Raw genomic sequence first — 21,540 nt, forward strand, 5'->3', positions numbered from 1 at the left:
AAAACACTCAGCGACAACAAGTTATGAGGATAAGGCCTCCCGAGCCTTTTAGTGTCTCCCTTATTGAGGTAAGTTTTGGAATGGCCGCAACAACTTCGATTGGTCGTGGATTTCAACATTTTTTTAATTAAGGATAATTAAAATGATAACCTACAATCATGACCCTCTACTTAACTCGTGACCTTTTAGTCTTTTTTTTAGAAATGACTTACGCCGTTAATTAAAAAGACCTAAAAATTGTAAAAGGAGTACAAGAGCTGAAATTGAGCTTACAACAATTTTTCTCAAAGTCAACACATGATGACCATGAGGAATCCATAGTTGGCCTAAGAAACGCACACAGATATGAAATCTAATACAAAAATGAATAAGGAATGAAACTAGCAATCAATCAACTAAAACAAGACGATGGGGGTAGATTTCCTCGGACTCGTCTATTTTGTCTTTGCCCTTGTTCTTTCTTGTCACCCTTAGGTCTTTTTGAGATATATTTTCGGATAGAGTTTCGGCTTCTTCGTCTTCGCTAGCTTCTCTTGTCACTTTTTTCCTTTTAAGCTTGAGTTTGAAGTTGAGCGTATGAGTTGTTTCTTTTAAGTTGTTTCATTTCTTTGGTTTCGGAGCTCATGATTTTTGAGATGCTTTGACTTTCTCTATCATCCACGTCGATGCCGAGCTTTTCGAACCTAATTAGTGGGAAAAGGCCTCGGTTTTAGGCTCGGTGGATCGGGATCGGTTTGGTTCTCGTTCACGTGTTTGTTGTGGCTTTCATTTGCTTTTAGGATTTTGATATAGGATTTCTTGACCACCTTGACATTCTCTTGTTCGTGGGTGGCCACGGGCTTCTTTTTCTTTTCTCCGTCCTCTTTTTCCGGTTGTTCGTACATGACCTCAATGGTGGTCATGTTTTCATTTCGACATCTTAGCTCGAATTTTTCCAATTTTGTACTCGATGAGTCGATCTCAATGCAAATACGGGCAAACATGACCCGTTCAAACGAGTCAAAGTCGGGATCGAGCTAAAGCGACTTTTTAATGAGTCTGATGAGGTAGGCAAGTGTTTTGGCATTACAAAAGTGCGGTGGAATGTTTCTCAGTCTCACCCACGCCTGTTCATTAAGTCACCCTAGTAGGTCGTTTTCATTTAATTTTTAAAATGACAATAGTTCTTCATAATGGAAAATGAAGTGACAAAGGTGGAATGGTCAACATCTTCATGAGGAGTCTATCTTTAGAGTGAACTGTAATATAAAGTGTTGTCACCTTAAAGGACGAATTTTGTTGAAACAAATGTCCCTACGGTCTATTTAAGGTTATAAAATCGAGACTTTACGCAAAATCGTTTATCAGTTGTAAACTCATAAATTTAGAATTTACTTGAAATTCGTAAGAGTTTAATCTGAAAAATATTAGTTATATATTATTATTTATATTTATAAATAATTAATATAAAATTAATTATTAATAATAATAAATAAATAACACTATAAATAAAATTATATTTATAAAATAATTATATTCATTTATTTATTTGAATAAGTAATAACTTTATTTTAATTTATAAATATAAATTTAATTTTTTTTTAATTTAAATAATATAAAATCGTAAAATTGAAATTATTTATAAACTAGTAAAATGATAAGAATTTACATATTTAAGAGTTTACTTAAACTCGGACTCGATAATATTCTCTAAAATCGTAAAATCTTTAAATCCTATTTGATTTAAGTGCCCACATCTCAACCATTCAATCATTTGGCGAGTTCTATGTGAAGGCTAGTACTACTTAGGTTGTTGATTTATAATCAAATTACGGTATTTATAATATATATTTTTTTTCGAATGTAAAAATTCAAACTTATGATATTCTTATTACACTTTAACAATGAGCTATGAGTCTAGACATGGTATTTAACATTAAACTCTATAACTAACTATAGCAAACTAGCTAGTTTTTATAACTTTTAATGCTACAATTATCTATATTTATAATGTTCTTAAATAATACATGAATGTATTAAAAAAATATTAATTAAAAATTCTTTTAAGATACCTATTTTCTGGCTGCAAACTACTTATCAGTAACACCTTATGAGACAATTTCTTAAAGAACCTAGATTGGTCATAAAAAATAAATTATTACGTTAAGGCTCATTAATATGAATTTCTAAAGTCATTTTGCAAGAAGATTGAACTCAAATGAGACTATATATATTCTACTTCATTTTTCTTTTGTACTTAATATTTGGGAAATGCTATGGTCCACCACTATGGCACAATTATGAGTTGTTGGAAGGCATATATAATACTCAATAGAAAATAGTTTTATATTCATGTAATTTTTTGATGGATCATTTTGTTTGAAAAATAAAACAGAGAACACAAATCAATTGTCAAAAATCACTTAAAGCATTTTAAAGTTAAATATATATATATATAAGGACATTCAACCTCAATGAGTGTTAATTATGTAAGATTGTATATTTTTTTTGTCTATCAATTTTTGTTTTACATAGGGTTTGAACAAGAATCCTATGTTTGTAAAAAAAAAAAATTAAAAAAGTGTCCTTAAGAAAAAGAAAATAAAAGGTGGGCCATCATAGTCTTAAGGATACGACAAGCTGCTTCATCACCACACATTATTTCTCTATCTAATAATAAATAATCACAACCACAAACAAGCATTTATTTACTTATGAAAAACTCAGGTTTTTGGCTGCATTCAATTATGCATTTACTCTATTATTTAATATCATATACTTACACCATACATGCAATTCTCATTGTTTGATTCAACATTTTCTCACCCTTTATTTAGTTCAATTTATTGCTTACATAATTCATAATATTTAGTTTATTTAATTAATCACTAATCTTGATTCTATTTCATATTCAGTTTATCCTTTAAGTGATTTAGTTTATTCGTTAAAAACTAGGTATATATCATTTTAGTTATTCATATTTATAATATGAATCAAACTGGTCAAATTATTTTGAATGACAACCATAAATACAAAATACAAGCTGTTTTATTTCAGAACACATATGACCAAAAATACACACGGGTTTAATATAAGGTCAGTAGTATCGAAAAACACACCATTTCGAAATTTATTTACCTTTATGTTTTTGGAGCAGATTTTGGGACCAGATTCACGATCATTTAAACTTTCGTTTATTATTATATATTCAGGTTCATTTAAGATTAATTTATATGTTTTACATTAAAAAAAAAATAGGATGAAAAATAATTGTTATATCTTTTTTTGTGTTGCTAAGATAGGTTGCATGTACAAAATTTTATATAAACATTGGTGTTTAAAGGTGAGTGTAATGGTTTAACAAATGGTTTCATTCAGCTTATTTGTTAAATATTTGTATAAATTTGATAGTATTTTTTTTATTTGAATTGCTAGCGTTGTTTGTGTGTATTTGTGTTTATGTTTAATATGGTTAATCGGTCTAACTTGTCATTCTTATTTACTCAAAATTTTAAACATTTATGTTTGTTTGAATTTTTATAAATTACGAATTTGTTTAAACTATTATAACAACTTAATATTATAAGCCGAGAAAATTAGTTTAAAGTTTCACTTGACAATTCAAGTAATTGAATTATTACCTTTTTTTTCAAAGCAAAAGTATATCCGATTATTATTCGCATTCAGATATTTCTTTTTTTAATTTAAAAAGTTAATACAACTCTCACAATTATGTCATCCACTTCAACGCAAGTGTTTGTAGTGAGAATAACCCCATAACATTTGATTTTTGAAACACAATTCATACAATTTTAACTAAACAAGTGTTGGTTAATTATCAATCTTAATAGAGTTTGGGATTTTAAAGAAAATTTTAGTTGTAGTCAAGACATTTATTTTTCAGCTCGGAATCAGAGGCCAATTTTTATTAAAGAAATGAGAGGTTTGAAATTGAGTTGCTATTAAAACAAATGTATTGGGTTTAGCAAAAAAAAATTATTTCAAGCCCATTGCCTCATATCAATTTTATTAACCCAACACACATTAATCAACAAGGATTGGGCCAAAAATAAAAATAGTCAAATGGAAGCATGATATGGAGTCCAGCCCACGCTAGAAAAAATGTCCATATTCTTTCTTTCCTTTTTTTTCACAGATTTTGTTTAAAAAATTAATAAAAAATAGTTTTGGATAAGATTCGAACCTATAAAAAAAAATCTATATTTTTATCTTCAACTACTAAATTAAAATATTTTATGTTTAAAATTATAATAAATTTAACTAAATATCTTACTAATTTTAATAAATAGTTTGTCCTAAGAGTGTCTGCTGCCTTAATTCGAGGGTTTGTCGTGTTTATCCCAAGGCCGACCCTGGGTACAAAAATCATTGATATACAAGCTACATTGTAGCGATTTTTCTTGTATTTTTCCTTCAAAGTTTGATTATTAAGGTTGTTTTGTTATTCTGTTTTGATATTCTTGTATCAAGTAACTGGTTTCATGGGTCCTTTAGGCTGCTGTTTTTACAACAAGTGTTAACCAGAATAGATGCTTTGATCTAATCTAAAACTTTCAAATTTTAAAGACTAACATCAAATAATAACACAAAGAGAAATCTAGTTCTTGTCAAGTAAATAAAGCCCATTCACATATCAATAACATAAGTAAACATTTGCAACTTTATAATATGGGTCCATTTTAGAAGGTAAAAAATAAGACTTGAATGATAAAATGGCCCTTTGGTGTCATTAATCAACAAAGTATAAACTATAAAGCAATATAATATAGTGAGGACCATCGAACAAATTTCATATAGGCCTTTACAACCTAGGCCTGTAAATGGGCCTTTACAACTTAGGCCTGTAAATGGGCCTTTACGAGCTTCTAATTTAAGCAATGACCTACCCAATTGGAGATAGGGTTGAAATAATTAAATAGTAATAAAAAAAGGATTCTTCTAGAGATAGGATTGAAATAATAATAATAATAAATTAATTCCTCTGGGGATAGATTGAAATAGGAACTTTGTTTAAATAATTCCATAATCGTGATTTTTAAATAATTAAATTTCTATTTTTTTTGTCTAAAAAAAGTGAATAAATAAATAAATAATGGTGTTCAATATTGGTTAACTATAGACCACCTGTTACTCGATCTAATCCTCTGCTAAAAGTAAAAAAATATAGTTGCATTAAGGTTAATTAATATATTATCATTTTCTCAATTTGAACAATTTTCAAAATGTTACATCCTATCTTCCTACAATGATACTTAAAAAAATGTAAACAACATAAGTAATATTATAGAATATAAATAAATTAAGAAAAATGGATTAATTAGAGGATATTATTGCAAATATGTTATATAAAGAAATGAAAATAGAAAATAAATAACAAAATCTTTTGGATTAAAGTGATTAAAGTTGCTTAAAAGTTTTTATATTATCTATTATATTCATTATTGTAAACAAATTAAGAAAAAAGTTTACAGTTATATAATATAACAAGATTTTAAAAGTTGTATTCATATTATTACTATATTATATATTAATAAATTTCCTCTTGTAATAGGGCTGGGTTCCTCTTGTCCTAGGGCCGGTCCTGGAATAAGCCCTGCCCCTAAGTTAGAAATAGTAGGTTATTTAGTGAATTTTATTATAAATTTAAGTATAAAATGTTTATAGTTTTGTGGTTCAAAGATAATAACATATAAAATTTATATGGCTATAGGTTTAAATCTCATCAAAAACGAATTTTTTTTATCAATATTTTAGACTATAGTTAGGGCAACAAAAATATATCGATTTTTTTCTATCAGGACTGGGGCAGTCCAAAACTCGAGGCTAACTCTCTCTAACAGTAATAAGAGATGTATACTAATCCTAAATTTCTAAGTTTCCACCTGTCAGCCGCAAATATTAATAATATGAATTGATAAATTGATGGCAGCAAACTATATAATAGGAATATATAAATAAATTGAATCTAATTGCTTGATTATAAATAAATAAATATAAGCTTAGGCCTTAGAGAGTAGGAGAATGAGGCCAATGCCATTTATTAAGAGAAAGACAGGCTTAATTATATATATGGATAATTAACTAGGGCACATGTGTCATCACCATAATTAATTTGTCTAATTGACTACTTATATGATTATCCTCTTTAAAAAAAATACTATTACTACAACTATACTCAATTTAAATGATACATGTATATATTACAAATAATAATATTCAGTACTCTTACTTAGCCAGAGACTTAAACATAATTAGTATTATATATGATCAAACACTACAAAAAAACATGCAGAGTATATATAGATCATGTAACATGATCTATGGCTCAGTCTGTGTTGTTTTGTTTCAGGGATTTGGTGCATTAAGGATTTGGTCCCTGGTCTTGTCCCATTGAGGGAGGAAGAGATGAAGTTTCTTCGAGGCCACCAACATATCCACTGCCTGAATTGGTGTTAGAATATTGGTAAGCAGCTCTTTTATTGTGTCCATCTTCAGTTTGTTCGCATCTTTCAACAACTTCTCTACTGCTCTCGAATCCCCCATTTCCCTCGAGCAATTGCCAATTCTCGATAGCCGCTCATCTTCGATGCGCCCCTAATATCGTATATTATTATTGCAATCAAATTGTTCCGTGTTTGTGTTGTGACTTAGAACAAAGACTAATAACTAAAATATCAAAATATTTTATTTGAAAAACTTAACATACAAAATAAAATAAAATAATATGTGCAATTCGATGTAATAAGTCAAAAGAGGTAAGAGAATCATGACAAAATAATGTTTTGAAGAAAAAATAGACTTATGTCATGTGGGTGGGAGAGGATTTATTTTAATAAAACACAACCCACCAACAAGGAGGTAGTTTTCTTTCATGGTTTTTTGGGTTTGGATAATTTTTTTAAGAAAAACCTGTTTTTTTTGGTATTAATATACGAAAACACCCTTGTCTTTTCCAAAACATGACAATTCAATCTGGTATAGTATGTCGGCGTATGGTATATACCTGCAAAATAGCCATTTGAGCAGAGAGTTTATCTTCTTCCATGATGGTTTTGATTTGAAGGGTTTTGATAAGATTAAACTGATGATCAGAAATCTTGCCAAGATTCTCCCTCCTTCCTCCCCGGAGCCGGAGATACTCCATCACCGGCGCTTCAGCCTCCGACTCCAACCCAGAAAGAGCATACACCAACCTGATACACATAGTGGCTCGACAGCCACCCATCCAGTGGATCGACTTCTCGAAATCCGTGCACCACGACGGAAGAAACAAACACGGCGATTCACATCGAGCCGACTGAGACCCACGATTATCCAAGTAATCCTGAAGATGACCCAACACCGATTCCACCGCGGCCATCAGATTTGCGTCATTATTATGAGGATCGGAGTCGGAGGACAGAGTACGGAAGAGTAGTTCTAGGTCATCTTCTTGTTGTGCCATCCAGTTAGCGTAGCAGTACTTGAACCGGCCGTGGTCTCCGCCGCCGGTGAGGTTTCCGGTGTCGTCGTCAATATTGATACCACTTGATGATTCCATCATAAACTCGATCGCGTTAGTTCTCACAGAAAATAATTGCTAATGGCCTCTGTTTGGAGCTGCTATATATATATATAATATGTAAGGAAGGAGGGAGGGAGGACCTATGAGGGACCGACCTATGTGTTTATAAAGTTTTTCTTGGAAAACAAATCTTCTTTCATTATTTTAATTAAATAATTTTAAAAAAATCACATTATTGTTTAGAGTACTTATGTAGAGGGTAAGACATAAATACATAATTCAACTTGTTTAATCTTGGTGTGTTTTATTTGGGTATGGCATAAAATCTTTTATTTTTTTAAGTTTAAAGACCATTCTGTACCATTCTTTACTATTCTGGATCTTTCTGGATCATTCTGGATCATTCGAACTTTTAGATAGACGAGACTTCTTGATAGAGATAAAATATGAAATAAAAGTTATTTTGATATTTAATCAGATAAAATGAGTGATAATAATATATAAAGTGAAAATAAGGAAGAAAATATAACAAGCTCATTGTATTTATTAACTTTTAAAGCACATGGTATTTCCACTGGGAATGCTAATTATAATTTTTTTATCACGGGTTTTCAATCCTGAAATGGTTCTGTTTGAGACGATTTTTGGTTTAATTGATAGTTGAACGAATATAGTATTTGTGACATCGGTTCGATTTCAATCTGAACCCTAGTATACACAATTATATATATAATATGTTAATTTTTTTACTTTTTATAAAAGTTGTAAGTTTTTTTATTTTTTATAATATTATGAATTTTAATAAATTACACATTCCACTATATTTATTGATTTTTCTTTCTAAAATTTTCGAAACCAGTAAAAATATATTTGAAATAGAATGAGCTGTATTTCTTTGTCTAATTCGTTGCATTGTCATCCATTAATATGTGAACGTGTAACAAGACTAATGGTTTATTCCAAAAATAAATTTCAGAAAACTACAATAAGAGTCGGTTGCTACCCAGAGGTTTCTTCATAGAAAAGAATGGTCCTTAACATTTTTACCGACCATAGATAAACAATTATTTTATATTATATTTGTAATATTAAATTTTAATTGAGAAAAAATATTATTTTAGGAGGATGTCTACATTGTACGTACGTAGACAGTTATAGTACTTTTGAAAATTTTGATATGGATGAGGTGTGACGACAAGAAAAGAAGGCTGCATCCAAAACTCTGAGAGTTTTATTTATTTATTTATTTATTTATTTATAAGATACAGGTGTCTATTATATAAGAATATAAGCCAAAACAATCACCATAATTGAACATGCCTCATATATTCTGCCATATGAAAGATTTATGACCATTTTTTTTTAAAGATATTTGAAAGAAATTATAACACATAAAAGTGAGAATATATAGAATTAAGGTATAAGTAAACCGTCTAAACTGATTAAACCGAATCAACAACGGCTCAAACTAGACTGAATATTAAATCGAATTTATTATGATTTTTTTTACAGTATTGTTCGGTTGGTAGATTCGCTGCCACTAAAATCGCTCAAAACGTTTACATCGATCAAATGTTTAAATAAAACGATAACAAAAATCGAATCTTAAACACTCATATATTATAGTTATCAGGTGATAATACACTTTTAAAATAATAATACCATTGTAAAGATTTGTTAGTAGACTATTAAGGATTAATTATTAGACAAATTTAATTTTAAAATTGTTGACTCACACTCATAGTGTTAGTGTGATGTTTAATAAAAAAAAATTAAAATTCAATGTATTTAGTTGTGCTTGATATATATGTTTAATCTATCTAAACAAATTTGTAAATGGACTAAAATTGAATTAAACCGATCTTCTAACCGTTCAGAATCGATCAAACCGATGTTTTGAAATTTAATAAACCAACGACGACAGTTTGAATGTGCATTTTGGTCGACATGACACTTAAGTTATTTTAGAGAAATATAAAATATATATATATAATTATTTTAGATAAAAAAATATTTAAATGGTAATAATATTTAACAAAAATAATATTTGAAAAAAATAAATACAAAGTATTTTAATATTTTAATTGATAATTTAAATATATAATTAATGAATTATTTAAAAGTTATTAAGAGAATAATATCACTTTTATGTTAAAATTTATATACTACTAATCTATTATATGTTTTAAATGATTTAGATGCATCAATATTTAATAGGTAAAAGACAGTTTGAACCTTACCTAATTAAAATTATTATAACATTGAAGTAATTTAACTGGATTATTTTTGTTAAATTTAATAAAAGCTATTAATGTTTTCAATTATAAAAATAAAAAACAATGACTATAAGGTCTCTCTCAACTTTGGATCAGCCCTGCAAATGTAATATATATTTGATTGACTTAAATTTTTGATACTTATAGTTATATCTAAATTTGAATAAATACTACAAATCTGAGTTTTGGCTATGCATCCTCAATATACATCATTATTCAATATATTAATTTTGATAGGGTAATTTATTCATTACATACAATTAGGTGATGTGATAATATTCAACATATTATTAAATAAAATATTTGAATAATATATATATATATATATATAATTAATGATGCATAATTTCAAAGTATTCATATTTCCGGTTCAAAAGTTGTGGTTAATTTGGATATATATGTGAGAGTAAATGGATACTTGAGTCAGATTGTGGGTTGACTCGCCCTTAAACTTAAAACGGTTAAAAATAAAATTAAAAATGTTATAGGTGTGTTTCGAACTTGCAATCTAACATAGTGTTGTATTTTTTATTTTAATATATTATTCGTAATTTATTAAGAATTTTAAACATTAAATACATATAATTATAATTTTTTTTATTAATTTTTGTTTGTTTATATTTTTTTTCATTTGCATCAACGAGAATGTTCATAATTTATAGTAATTGTGTTTAATATGTTTGATAATAATACTAGTTTAACAACTTATTACTCAATTGTTACCAGTACTCTAACAACTTATTAATTTATAAAATGAATAAAGTAGCACATACTATTTTGTCTATCTTACTCAAGCACATAAATACAAGTTGTATATGACAAAAATAACACACGGGCTTATATATGAAACAACAGTGCATTTTTGGTCAGCAGCATGGAGAAACAACATGCATTTCCTTATTATATTTATTTTTGGAGCAGATTTAAAAAAAAAAAAAAGATTATTCACAATCATTAACTTTCAGTTAATGAATTAGCAAAAAATAAACGCACCACTTAAGTTCAATGTGGGAATTTAATTAGTAAATCATTTATGTTCATACACAGATTAATTTACATTTCTTACCTAAAAGAAATTAATAGCATCTACTCATCATGTACTATAAATATAAATGTTATTTTCTTATAAGAAAAACAATATAATACTTGGGGCCAACTTAAAGATTTAAGGTTAAAAATAACATGAAAAAAAATCAGTAAATATAAATACAATTAGTTGGCTTAAAGATTTTCAAAAAGAGCGATAAGATTCTCAAACGAATCAATAAATTTTCCGAATATAATCTCCGACATAGTCAATTCTATGTCAATGACATTGTGAATGATTTTTAACGGTTTATTTTGGTTGTTAAATATTTATCAATTTTTTCCAACCAGATATTCAACTAGAAAATTAAAAGGACATAGCTACATATTGTAAGTCTCGCTTTTTGAACCGCCTCGATTCATGGTTTAGAGTTTAAATGCATGTCCCTTAATAGCCATTGATGGTCTTTAACATAACCTATTTTAATCCAATCAAATTTTACAAAATATCTAAATTTTTGCGGACAACCTAACAATATAAAAGATGATGGAATGTGTCTTCACCTCCTTATAACACATACGGCAATGACTCACAATAATAATGTTTTTCAGCATACATCTATCATCATCAGTTAGAATTTCGTTGCGAATAACACTTAAAATAAGATCTTGATAAACATATTAGACTACCGCAATTTTCCCCAACAAAGCTCAATCGAGCTTACTTGACTGAACAAAGTGTAACAATGTCCAAAATTGAAGTTATCTAAATCATGATATCGCGTAGAATTTCGAGAAGAAGAATTTAACCTTTTATTTCTAAACATGAATAATATTTGTGTCAAATTAAAAAGCAATAAATTTATATCGGTTGAGAACAATATGAGGCGAAGGTTCAACGGGAACTCTTAAACTTCTGGTGATTCCTTACATAAACTCCATTCCAAACACTTACATAACTTCCTTATTCCTTACCCGCCCCAACCCACTAACCATAAACTCTAAACCGACTATCCACCCTAATCATAATCCTAAATTGAATGTCCACCCTAACTCTAACATTAAATCGGCATCCCACCATAACCCTAACTCTAAATCAGTCGCCCAACCCAACCCATCATTGAAACCCTTAGAAAATCTTTGTCTCCCTTAGTTGGCTCCCAAGTTGGAGAGGGTTTCTCTTATTCAGAGGGTATCAAAAACTCTGCACTTGGACATTGATGTCATCCCATCAGATTTGGTGACAAAATTATTGAGCTAGAAAAAACGATAACACAAAATAGTTATCATATACACCGAGAAGGGTTTGTGTTGCTCTCAAAGTAAGCACTTAAGTCTTACTGATGCGAGATTATTGGCGAAGTGATCCAAGAGACCTCAAAACCTTTCCACAAAATGGGAAGATTCAGATAAAAAAAAGACTTATCGATATGGGTCGGCTCAAATAGACACGGTTACTTTTGCAGAATTAAGCGTTGCTGTGATAATACATTTCAGATCATCATTTCTCTCGATGTAGAGGGGTCATTTTACAACATAATTTTAGAAGGTATTGTGAAAATTACGTTTTCAGCTGTAACGATAATATTACAGAGACAAACGAGTTTGATAACATCTCCCACGAGTCGAGTCTTGTGACTCTCTACGAACCCTAGGACGGGGTTAGCCCCACTGTAGATGATCACCAATCTTGGGCCATAGAGGTTATTCTGATTGAGCGTCCTATTGAGATTAAAGATTTTTGTGGCTCATTCCATTTAATCAAGTTTGCTAGCCGCATAGATAAAGTTAAAGTGTCTGGCACAATTTGGCATTTTTACGGACATGAAGTCAAATTTCAAAATTGGAGCAAATTCACGGGTGTTGTTTAATCCTATAAGAGTTAAAATCTTCATAGATTCGTAGTGTTGGTCTATTGTTCATTTATGGAATTCTAAAACAATTACAAAGATGGATAACTTTTGATGGTGATTCTGGATATTGATGAAACGACATTGGCTAAAACCTTAAAATGGGCTAGAATAAATGTCAATAACATGGGACAATCAATTCCGACTCGAATTAAAATAGTAGATAGAGGCCTTATCCACGATTTCCTAGTGTGGTTGGAATTAGGGATAACAGCATGTATCCTACTCGACGGGTAGTGAAGTACTCATCCCCGAACCCGATTTCATTTCACTATTCGACCCCTCGAATTTTTATTTTTTTTAGTCCATTCAAAAACCGAACCGAATTCAAATAACTCGAATTCAAACCGAATTTTTCGTTTTTTTTTTAATTTTTGGAATTGTATAACTCAAAATAAATAGAACCAGTCAGGAATTGAACCCAAGTCTATACCACGGCAAGATATTATTCTACCACTAGACCACTAATGCTTTTGTTTTCTTTTTCTTTTAATATAATTTGATTATTTTGAACTCTGTTTTAAGCTAAGTTTGGAAAAAAAATAGAAAAAAAAATAATAAAAAATGAATTCGGTTTTCGGTTTGGTTTTCGAGTTGAAATCCAAACTCGAAAACCGTATTTGAATTCGAATTGGTTTGAAATTCGATTCGAAAACCAAAAATGAAATTCGAATTCGGTTTATTCGAATTCGGTGAATTCGAATTCGGTCGGATATTCGGTTCAGAGCAAATATTGAACACCCCTAACCCTGAACCTGACGGTTATCTCTATTTCTATACATATCCCTGATTTCGTCAAGTACCCGATCCCCGATGAGTATCCCATTACCCGATTAAAATACTTATAACATTATAAAGATTGAAGAAAAAGAAACACATAATAAATAATTTTAACATTAGTAATATCGAAATATTAAAAATACAAATAGAAATATTACTTACCTACCTCATAATTTTTGTAAATTTTGAAGAAGATAAACTATAGTGAAGAAAAAGTAGAATGAACATTAAAAAAATACAGTACGAAGAATGATGAGAGAAAGTAATATTTTGTTATTAAAATAAAAGTTAAAGTTGAAAATTTATGTAGAGAAATATGTTTTGGGAAATATAAAAAAATTAAAGTTGGAGTGTAGTGTATTTATGACTATGTTTGGAGTGAAGTGTGGATAAGATTAAATTAAATATTGTATTTAAAATACATTTGTAATTATTAAACATTTGAAAGTCACATTAAACTTTAATAAAAAAAATTTAATATTAATATAGCCGAGTATCGGGTTTGATTTTCGCAGACTCCCCATCCCCGACCCTGTACCTGACCGGGTACCTTCTCCTTCTCCTCATGCCCGACCCCAACTCTGACCCCGATTTAAAATACCTGAATTCGACTATCGGGTACCCACAAGTATCAGACATACGGATACCCATTGTCATTCCTAGTTGAAATTATCTCCGACAATATCAATTGTAGATAGAGGTCCAACACACTTGCAAGCCAAGTAAATTAGAATAAGAGCTTGTTTGAGGAAAGGGTTATTAGGGTTTTATTGGAATTTTATCCCAAATAACCTTATTTGATGAAATTAGGAAAAAACTAGTTTTTTAATTCTTAATACCAATAATACCTCCCTCTCTCCCTGCTCTCCAATTAATAATACATTTTTAAAATAAATTAATTTATATTAAAGTATAATAAAATACATATTAAATATTAAAAAAAACTATATATAAATTAAAATTAACTTTCATTACTATATAAATTAAAATTTAAATGAATAATTTTTTATAAATCATTATTATAAATATTTAAATATTATATAAGATAATATAATATATTATAATTTTATTTATATTGTGTATTTATTTTTATTTAATATAATTAATATAAAATTTTTATATTAAATAAATTTTATAAGATAATAACCAAAAATCAAATAAGTCTATTAGAATAATGATTTAAAGTTAATTTATATAAATAAATTAAATAAATTTCTTTATAAATATTTAATTTAAATAAGATATATTTATAAATTAATGAAAATAAATTTTATAACGTAATAAAATAAATATAAGATATATATATTAATATTATTTTGTAATAATATAAAATGAAATATTTAAGTAGAGAATAATTTTGATATTTTAATTAATAAAATGATTAATAACCAAAGATCAATCTAGCCCTAAATTGATGTGGAACCAATTTTTTATTATTAGCTTCCTAATGGGTTTTAGAAGCCTTATTCGTTTTAGGTTATTTAAATACGGAGAAAATAATGATTATGGGTGATGATTTTGAGAAAATAATAATATTTTTTTTTGTTAAAAGATCTAAAGAGTATTCATATATATAAATAAAATAAACAATAATTTAAAATAGAAAGTATTTTAGTATTTTGGTTAATGAATTGATTGATTTGATAGTTGAAAAAGAGAGTGACGTGATAATTGATTTTGTTGGGTTATTTGAACAACCTAAATAAAAACAAGGCTTGGCGTTTTAATTTTGAAGAATCGTTTATTTGTGAATGAATCAACTGTACTAATGTCTGGGTGCCTGTCAGCAAGCTACCAAAAAGGCAGAGAGATGGATGCCTGAAAAAATGACATGTTAGGTTAGAAGCTGTCTTCCATGCACAACAGCTGATTCATGATCTGCTCCACGTTCTCACCATGCACATAAACTAGAACATGTATATAAACTCACCGCCCCTTCCTTCCATTTTCATCAGTACCAACCATATCTATCATATCTAATTACCAACAATTCCATCATCAACATCATGGCAAAGCTCACAATCTTCGCCCTTCTAGCCCTCTTCGCTCTTGCCCACGTGGCAACTGCCTTCAGAACCACCGTGACCGTGGTAGAGGAGGAGGAAGACTTTAACCCTGCTCGACCACAACAGAGATGTCAAGAACAAATCCAGAGACAGCAACAGCTCCGCCACTGCCAGATGCACCTTAAAGAGAAATTCCGCAGACAATCATCCGTGTTGGCAATGTCCACAGACGACAACAACGAAGATGAGGATCAATACCTAGATCAATGCTGCCAGCAACTAAGGAACCTCAATGAGCAATGCCGCTGCAAGGGACTACAAGAAGCTGTCCGTCAGCAACAACAACAGACACGCGGAGAAGAAAGAGGCCAGACTGAGCAGAGGCAGAAGAAGAAGATTGTCGAGGAGGCAGAGAGACTTCCATCAAGATGCGATGTGAGCCCACGAAGCTGCACATTCGAAAGAAGCCCCAGATGGTTCTGATCAATTACCAAAACATATCCATAGTAATAAATAATTAAGATTAGACGGATTCAGTCGTGTCCTGTCCTAGTCTCCTAGAGCTATATATAGATTGGGCAGATATTATGTATTCTCTCAGTCTATATAATAATAAATAAGCAAATGTGTGTTTTTTTTTTTCTATATAAGAAACTAACAACAACTGAAGTATCAATAATAATAATAATACAAAGAGAAGAGAAGAGGTTTCTAGACAAATTAAGCAGTGAGTCGAACCCACCAATTATTTTCAATATGCTAGTGAGTTTAAATGTGAATTAAACTTTTTATATATAAAAATGTATTCTTTATGTATTAACTTTCATCTCTTTCATTCAAATTGTTCACTTACAGTAGTGAGAGAAGCTACATGTTTCTCCAACTCTTCTGCAGAAAGTAATTCTCAGCTGGGATATGTTAATTCATACAGTTGAACAAATCAAGAAAAACAGGGGACTTGGTGGAAATGAATGGGAGTGACTGAAATTTCTTTGTTCAATGATTTTCTTCCATAGATAATCGTAACATTGATGCACAATATTTTATCTAATTTCATTTTGTAACATTTGGCTTACAGTTTAAAACCAAACTAATTTCAGGGTTTCTTAGTATTATGATGGCTGATAGCAATTGCTCTCAGGATCATTAGATCAGATACCTCAAACCATTAAAAACAGATATTTTCAAGGAAGAAGAATTCGCAGAAGTGACACTGAAATCAAGGGAGTTGATCATAATGATTATGATGATGATAAGTGTCTTCCTCATAAACTGACTGGAGGAATCCATACAAGTTTTAGGAAAGTAACGCTATTCTTATCTGGCTACATGGGGATTGGCACAATTTGTTACTACCTCGTTAGAAATCAAATTTCAGGAGAAAAAACAAATGGGATTCTTGATGCTGTTTATTTCTGTATTGTGACTATGACAACGGTTGGTTATGGTGACCTTGTTCCTAGCAGTGTTCCCTCAAAGCTTCTTGCATGTGTTTTCGTCTTCTCTGGGACGGCTTTGGTCGGTTTTATGCTAAGCCATGCAGCTGATTACTTGGTTGAGAAACAAGAAGCTCTGCTGGTTAAGACATTGCATCATCATAATAATAGACAAAATGTTGATGGTGTAGAAATTGAAATGGAAATGGAAGCCAATAAAGCAAAATACAAATGTCTTATGGTGTTTTCCTTTCTGTTGGTGATGATAGCTAGTTACAGGGACAATATTTCTGGTAATGGTTCTATTGCGTTTGTTCTACTATTACAACTCTTGGGTATGGAGATAAGAGCTTCTCAACACAAGATGGACGTATTTTCGGAGTGTTTTGAATTTTGATAGGAATCGTTACTCTTTGGACATTTTTTCCTTTGTATTGCGGAGATGAACACTGAAAGGAGACAGAGGGAATTGGCCAAATGTTTTTCTTGGGAAAAACATGACAAGTAATGATATAGAGAGGGCTGATATTGACAATGATGGGGTTGTAGGGTAATAATGGTATGATTGAATAAATGTCTTTAAAATGTTTATTTTGTTGTCTTTTTTCTTATGTTATGCTTATTTTTGGCACAACAGAGTTGCTGAATTTGTCATATACAAGTTGAAGGAGATGGGATTGGGAAGATGTCTCGTTGGTGATGGAAGAGTTCGAGAGTCTTGATTTAGATCAATTGGGAACAATATCGGACATGTACATAAAACTCGCCCAGACCTCGAGACACCGTTGATATATAGATCCAGTTAAAATATAACTGGAGTGGACCATGAACATATTTACTATTTGGCATAGATATAAAAGAAAGAATACACTGATTTACTGATATCCCACTTGTGAAATACATGTGTGCATGCTTGAATTACATTCCTTAATTTGTCCATATTTAAGCTTGTTATTTCTAATCAGTACTATCACTCGTTGATTCCATTTTCCCAGCTTTTTTTGGGTTGGCTTTGATGTTTAAACTTTAAACAAACTTATTTATTACTGGATTTAAGTCTTGAACTAAAATAAAAGGAACAAAATTGGGTTTAATATATTTAGTCAATATGAAAATAACACATTTTTAAATGTAAATTGGTATATTTGAATATTTTGAGAAGAAACCCAAACTAAGATTTTTGAAATCTATATATAAACACTATAAATCTCTCTCTTCACATGACTTACTATATTAAACCATAAAAAATATTATAAGTTTGTATCATTGTATGTTAAAATTATAAAATAATAAGGTTTTTTTCTAACAGTTTCAACGCCGTTAATTTATTATTTACGTGTTATTTATAAATAAATAAATGAAATATTATGTATATAAAAATATTTGGTTGAAGTTAAAATGTATATATAAAAAAATCAAAACGCTAGGGTCCGCTTCACTTATGGAGTGCGACTATTAACGTGACGCAAGTTATTCGTCTGACGGACTCGAAAACAGACTAGGGATATTAATCTCTAGTTATCGTTAGGCTAGAAGATCAGGGATATAAAACTTAAAAGTAAATAATAACTTAGTTGGTTAGAGTCATGCACTCGTAGATATATGTTGTAAGTTCAAGATTTATGCTATAGTTAAATGTGATTATATATACTAGTGAGGTTTTCGTACATTTGTACGGTTAAAAATAAAATAATAATTTTTCATCATTTACCTACCGATTCATTTTCGTTGAACCACAATAACTTAGTTGGTTAGAGTCATGCACTCATAGATATATGTTGCTAGGAAATTCCAAAGGGACAGGCTAAGGGCATTAGAGAATGAAAATCAGAATTTTGGTTAGGCAGCCTAAGGGGTTAGTGAATGAAAAAAGTTTTTATTGTGCAAAATGTGTTAAGAAGGGTATTTATAAACAAAACTATGTAACCTTAGTGCCCAAAGGCTTATTTAACACACTTGACATAGAAAGAGAAATCATTTTAAACATGTACAAATGTTTTTTTTTTAAATGGAGCAATCTCCACTTACTTGACATGTCACTAAATGTCAAATTTTCATACAATATGATTTAAGCTTTTAATTAATAATGATGCAATCCTTGATCATTTTAATTAATAATAAAAAAAAAATGATCAAGCCTTCACGCTTTTTCTTCAGCTGAATCTTCCTCCTTTGCAAATTCCTCCCTTTTTTTAGCCACCTTTTTTTTCTTTTTTGACTTAAGGCACTTCTTTTTACTCATTATCTTTTATTTTTAAACATCGCTTCATCCTATAAAAAAATTTGTTAAAAAAAACAAATAAACAAGTTTATATTTAATTATTCCTACTTAACAATTATAATAAAAATGTTAACTAACTTATTCAAAATAAAATCGTAAAAATTAATTAACAACTAATCTAATCGACAACTAATCTAACAATTTAAAACAACTAATCTAATAAAAAAAAAATCATACATACGAATCTTTATTTTTAAATTAAAAAACGTTAATATATATATTTTGTATGACTTTATTTATTTATAAATATTCAAGGTATTAATTTAAATACAACTTTGAATATTCCAAGTATAACAATTTCCTCAAGTGTTGTAACTTAAAAAAATTACTAACTTAACTTATTAAGAATTCAAAAAAATTATTTCCCAAAACTCAATTGTTTTAAAATAGATCGTGTAATAAGCCCGTGAATGAATTCGAAAAATTTTATAGGCTCAGACTTATTAAAAACATAAACTATAAAATTAGGGGGTGAAAAATGAATGTGTACACCATGATTGAATCAAGTTTACAAATATTCACCTCTTTTTACAAAGTAAAAATTTTTAAGTTAATAATTATCGACCATAATAGAGTAAGTAAGGTTTGGGGTTTAAAATAGATCTATCTATTTATAAAAATAAAAATAAAACACATTAATGAACAATTGTTTTAAAAAAATACAGTAGTTGAATTGAAATCAACTATGATCAAGTTTACATTCTGTTATGATTTAATTTTTATGGCATAAATGGTTTATTTTGCCCACGCAAAAGCATGATCTTCCTACATTAAAAAAAACAAAGAAAATGGTAGCCACCATAAGTTACAAAAGCTTAGTTTTCTACTTAGTGTTAAGTACTACTTGTTTGGAAATTGATCTACATTCCATGTTAAAGTTTGCATGAGTTGTATATATTTAAGGGTTTGTTTAATGAATAGGCCATTAGGATAAAACTCAGTTTTTATTCTAAAATTCAACCATCACATAATTAATTTAATTAATCTATTTATCTTTTAAAATACTTATTTAATAATTTAGAAAAATAAAAGGCAATTTAATCAAAAATAAATAAAAATTAATTTTTTTCCACTTCTAATCAAACAAAATCCTCTAAATAAATCCCAAGAAACCACTTTCTCAAACAAGCACTTAAGTGCTATTCTCTGTCTAGTGTTTGACTCTTAAAAATAATTTTATAAATTTATTTTGTTGCCATATGCAGATATAAACAAAAAGAAAATTGGGAGCAATATCACTTTGTTTGTTAAGGTTAGTTTTAAAATTTGAGAGATATTAAGTTTGATATTATCGCATCATGTTTAAAAGTACTTTCATTAGTGAATATTCTTTTATTTTCTCATATTTTTTTCAAAAGTAATTTGACAAGTCTATTTTGTTTTCTTTTAATACCAACACAAAGATCAGTTATGTATTTAGTGGATATTATGGGTTTAACCCTTAATGAGAAAGTTGGCATTCGCAAGCGGCAACAAGATGAGTTTTGAACCCGTCAGACGACTAGTTATGCGTCTAGTCAAATGATTAAGTGTGTTTACAAGTTATGTGTTTTAACTTGTGGGGATTAATCATACGAAGAAGCGAAACTGTGAAACTCATTGTTCTAAAAAAATGGTTCAAAATTGAGAAGAATGTCAATTTTACACTCAAGTTGTAAGAAGGTGTCAAATTTATTTATTAAGTATCAAAATTTCATTTATATGTATGAACTTGTCAAAAAGTGTCAAATATATTTAAAATAACAGAAATGTTAAACGGTGTTAAAATTTTTGCCACATGTAATATCCACATATTTTTTATTTTTTTAAATTGACATTACTTTAATTATTTTTTATTCAAACAAAACATTAAAATCTTTTCTTATTTATTTTCTCTTTCTTTACCCTCACAACTTATCATTTTCTTTAAATATTTCTCTCTTCATTTCTCCATCTATGAGTAATTTTATTATTAATAATATTATTTAATTGATTAATTATAAAAATTGTTCTGCACTGACAATTTATGATTCGACCAACAAAGACTTCACCACAACATTGACAATTTAGGATTCGATCAATGAATGTTTCAACCAATGATGATGATAGTGTAAGGTTTAACTGAGAAAGACTTGGATTTGGGGGTTACGTCTGGGAGCTGATAAAGTTTAACAGGGTGAGTATTATGAAAACTAAAATTAAAACAAGTCGGTTAAGGGAGATTTTACCTTGATTCGGCAGTGTCCGCTAACGGCGACAATGATTTAGGGTTCGACTAATGAAGATTTTGGCCACAACGTCTATGATTTAGGAATCGGCCAACAAAAACTTCCACCAACGAT

General features: G+C 29.3%; 2 protein-coding genes and 1 pseudogene across 2 annotated transcripts; 2 read left to right on the forward strand and 1 right to left on the reverse strand.

The window, feature by feature from the left end:
* Positions 1-6,345: 6,345 nt before the first annotated feature.
* On the reverse strand, positions 6,346-7,540 carry LOC124924837 (protein DELAY OF GERMINATION 1-like). The gene is made up of 2 exons (XM_047464827.1): positions 7,004-7,540; positions 6,346-6,594 (listed from the first exon to the last, which is right to left on the reverse strand). Exons 1-2 carry the CDS (start codon positions 7,538-7,540, stop codon positions 6,346-6,348), a joined length of 786 nt encoding a protein of 261 aa, XP_047320783.1.
* Positions 7,541-15,489: 7,949 nt separating this feature from the next.
* Positions 15,490-15,985, forward strand: LOC124924838 (2S seed storage albumin protein-like). The gene has a single exon (XM_047464828.1). It carries the CDS (start codon positions 15,503-15,505, stop codon positions 15,983-15,985), a length of 483 nt encoding a protein of 160 aa, XP_047320784.1. The 5' UTR covers positions 15,490-15,502.
* Positions 15,986-16,469: 484 nt separating this feature from the next.
* LOC124924839 lies at positions 16,470-17,739 on the forward strand (annotated as a pseudogene).
* Positions 17,740-21,540: the final 3,801 nt, after the last annotated feature.

The sequence above is a fragment of the Impatiens glandulifera genome, chromosome 2, assembly GCF_907164915.1.
Source record: "Impatiens glandulifera chromosome 2, dImpGla2.1, whole genome shotgun sequence".
NCBI classification, from domain to species: Eukaryota; Viridiplantae; Streptophyta; class Magnoliopsida; order Ericales; family Balsaminaceae; genus Impatiens; species Impatiens glandulifera.

Coding starts and splice junctions, on each gene's coding strand:
- LOC124924838 (XM_047464828.1), top strand. CDS start 15,503: ATGGCAAAGCTCACAATCTTCGCCCTTCTAGCCCTCTTCGCTCTTGCC.
- LOC124924837 (XM_047464827.1), bottom strand. CDS start 7,540: ATGGAATCATCAAGTGGTATCAATATTGACGACGACACCGGAAACCTC. Junction 6,595..7,003: donor CTCAAATGGCTATTTTGCAG/GTATATACCATA, acceptor ATACGATATTAG/GGGCGCATCGAAGATGAGCG.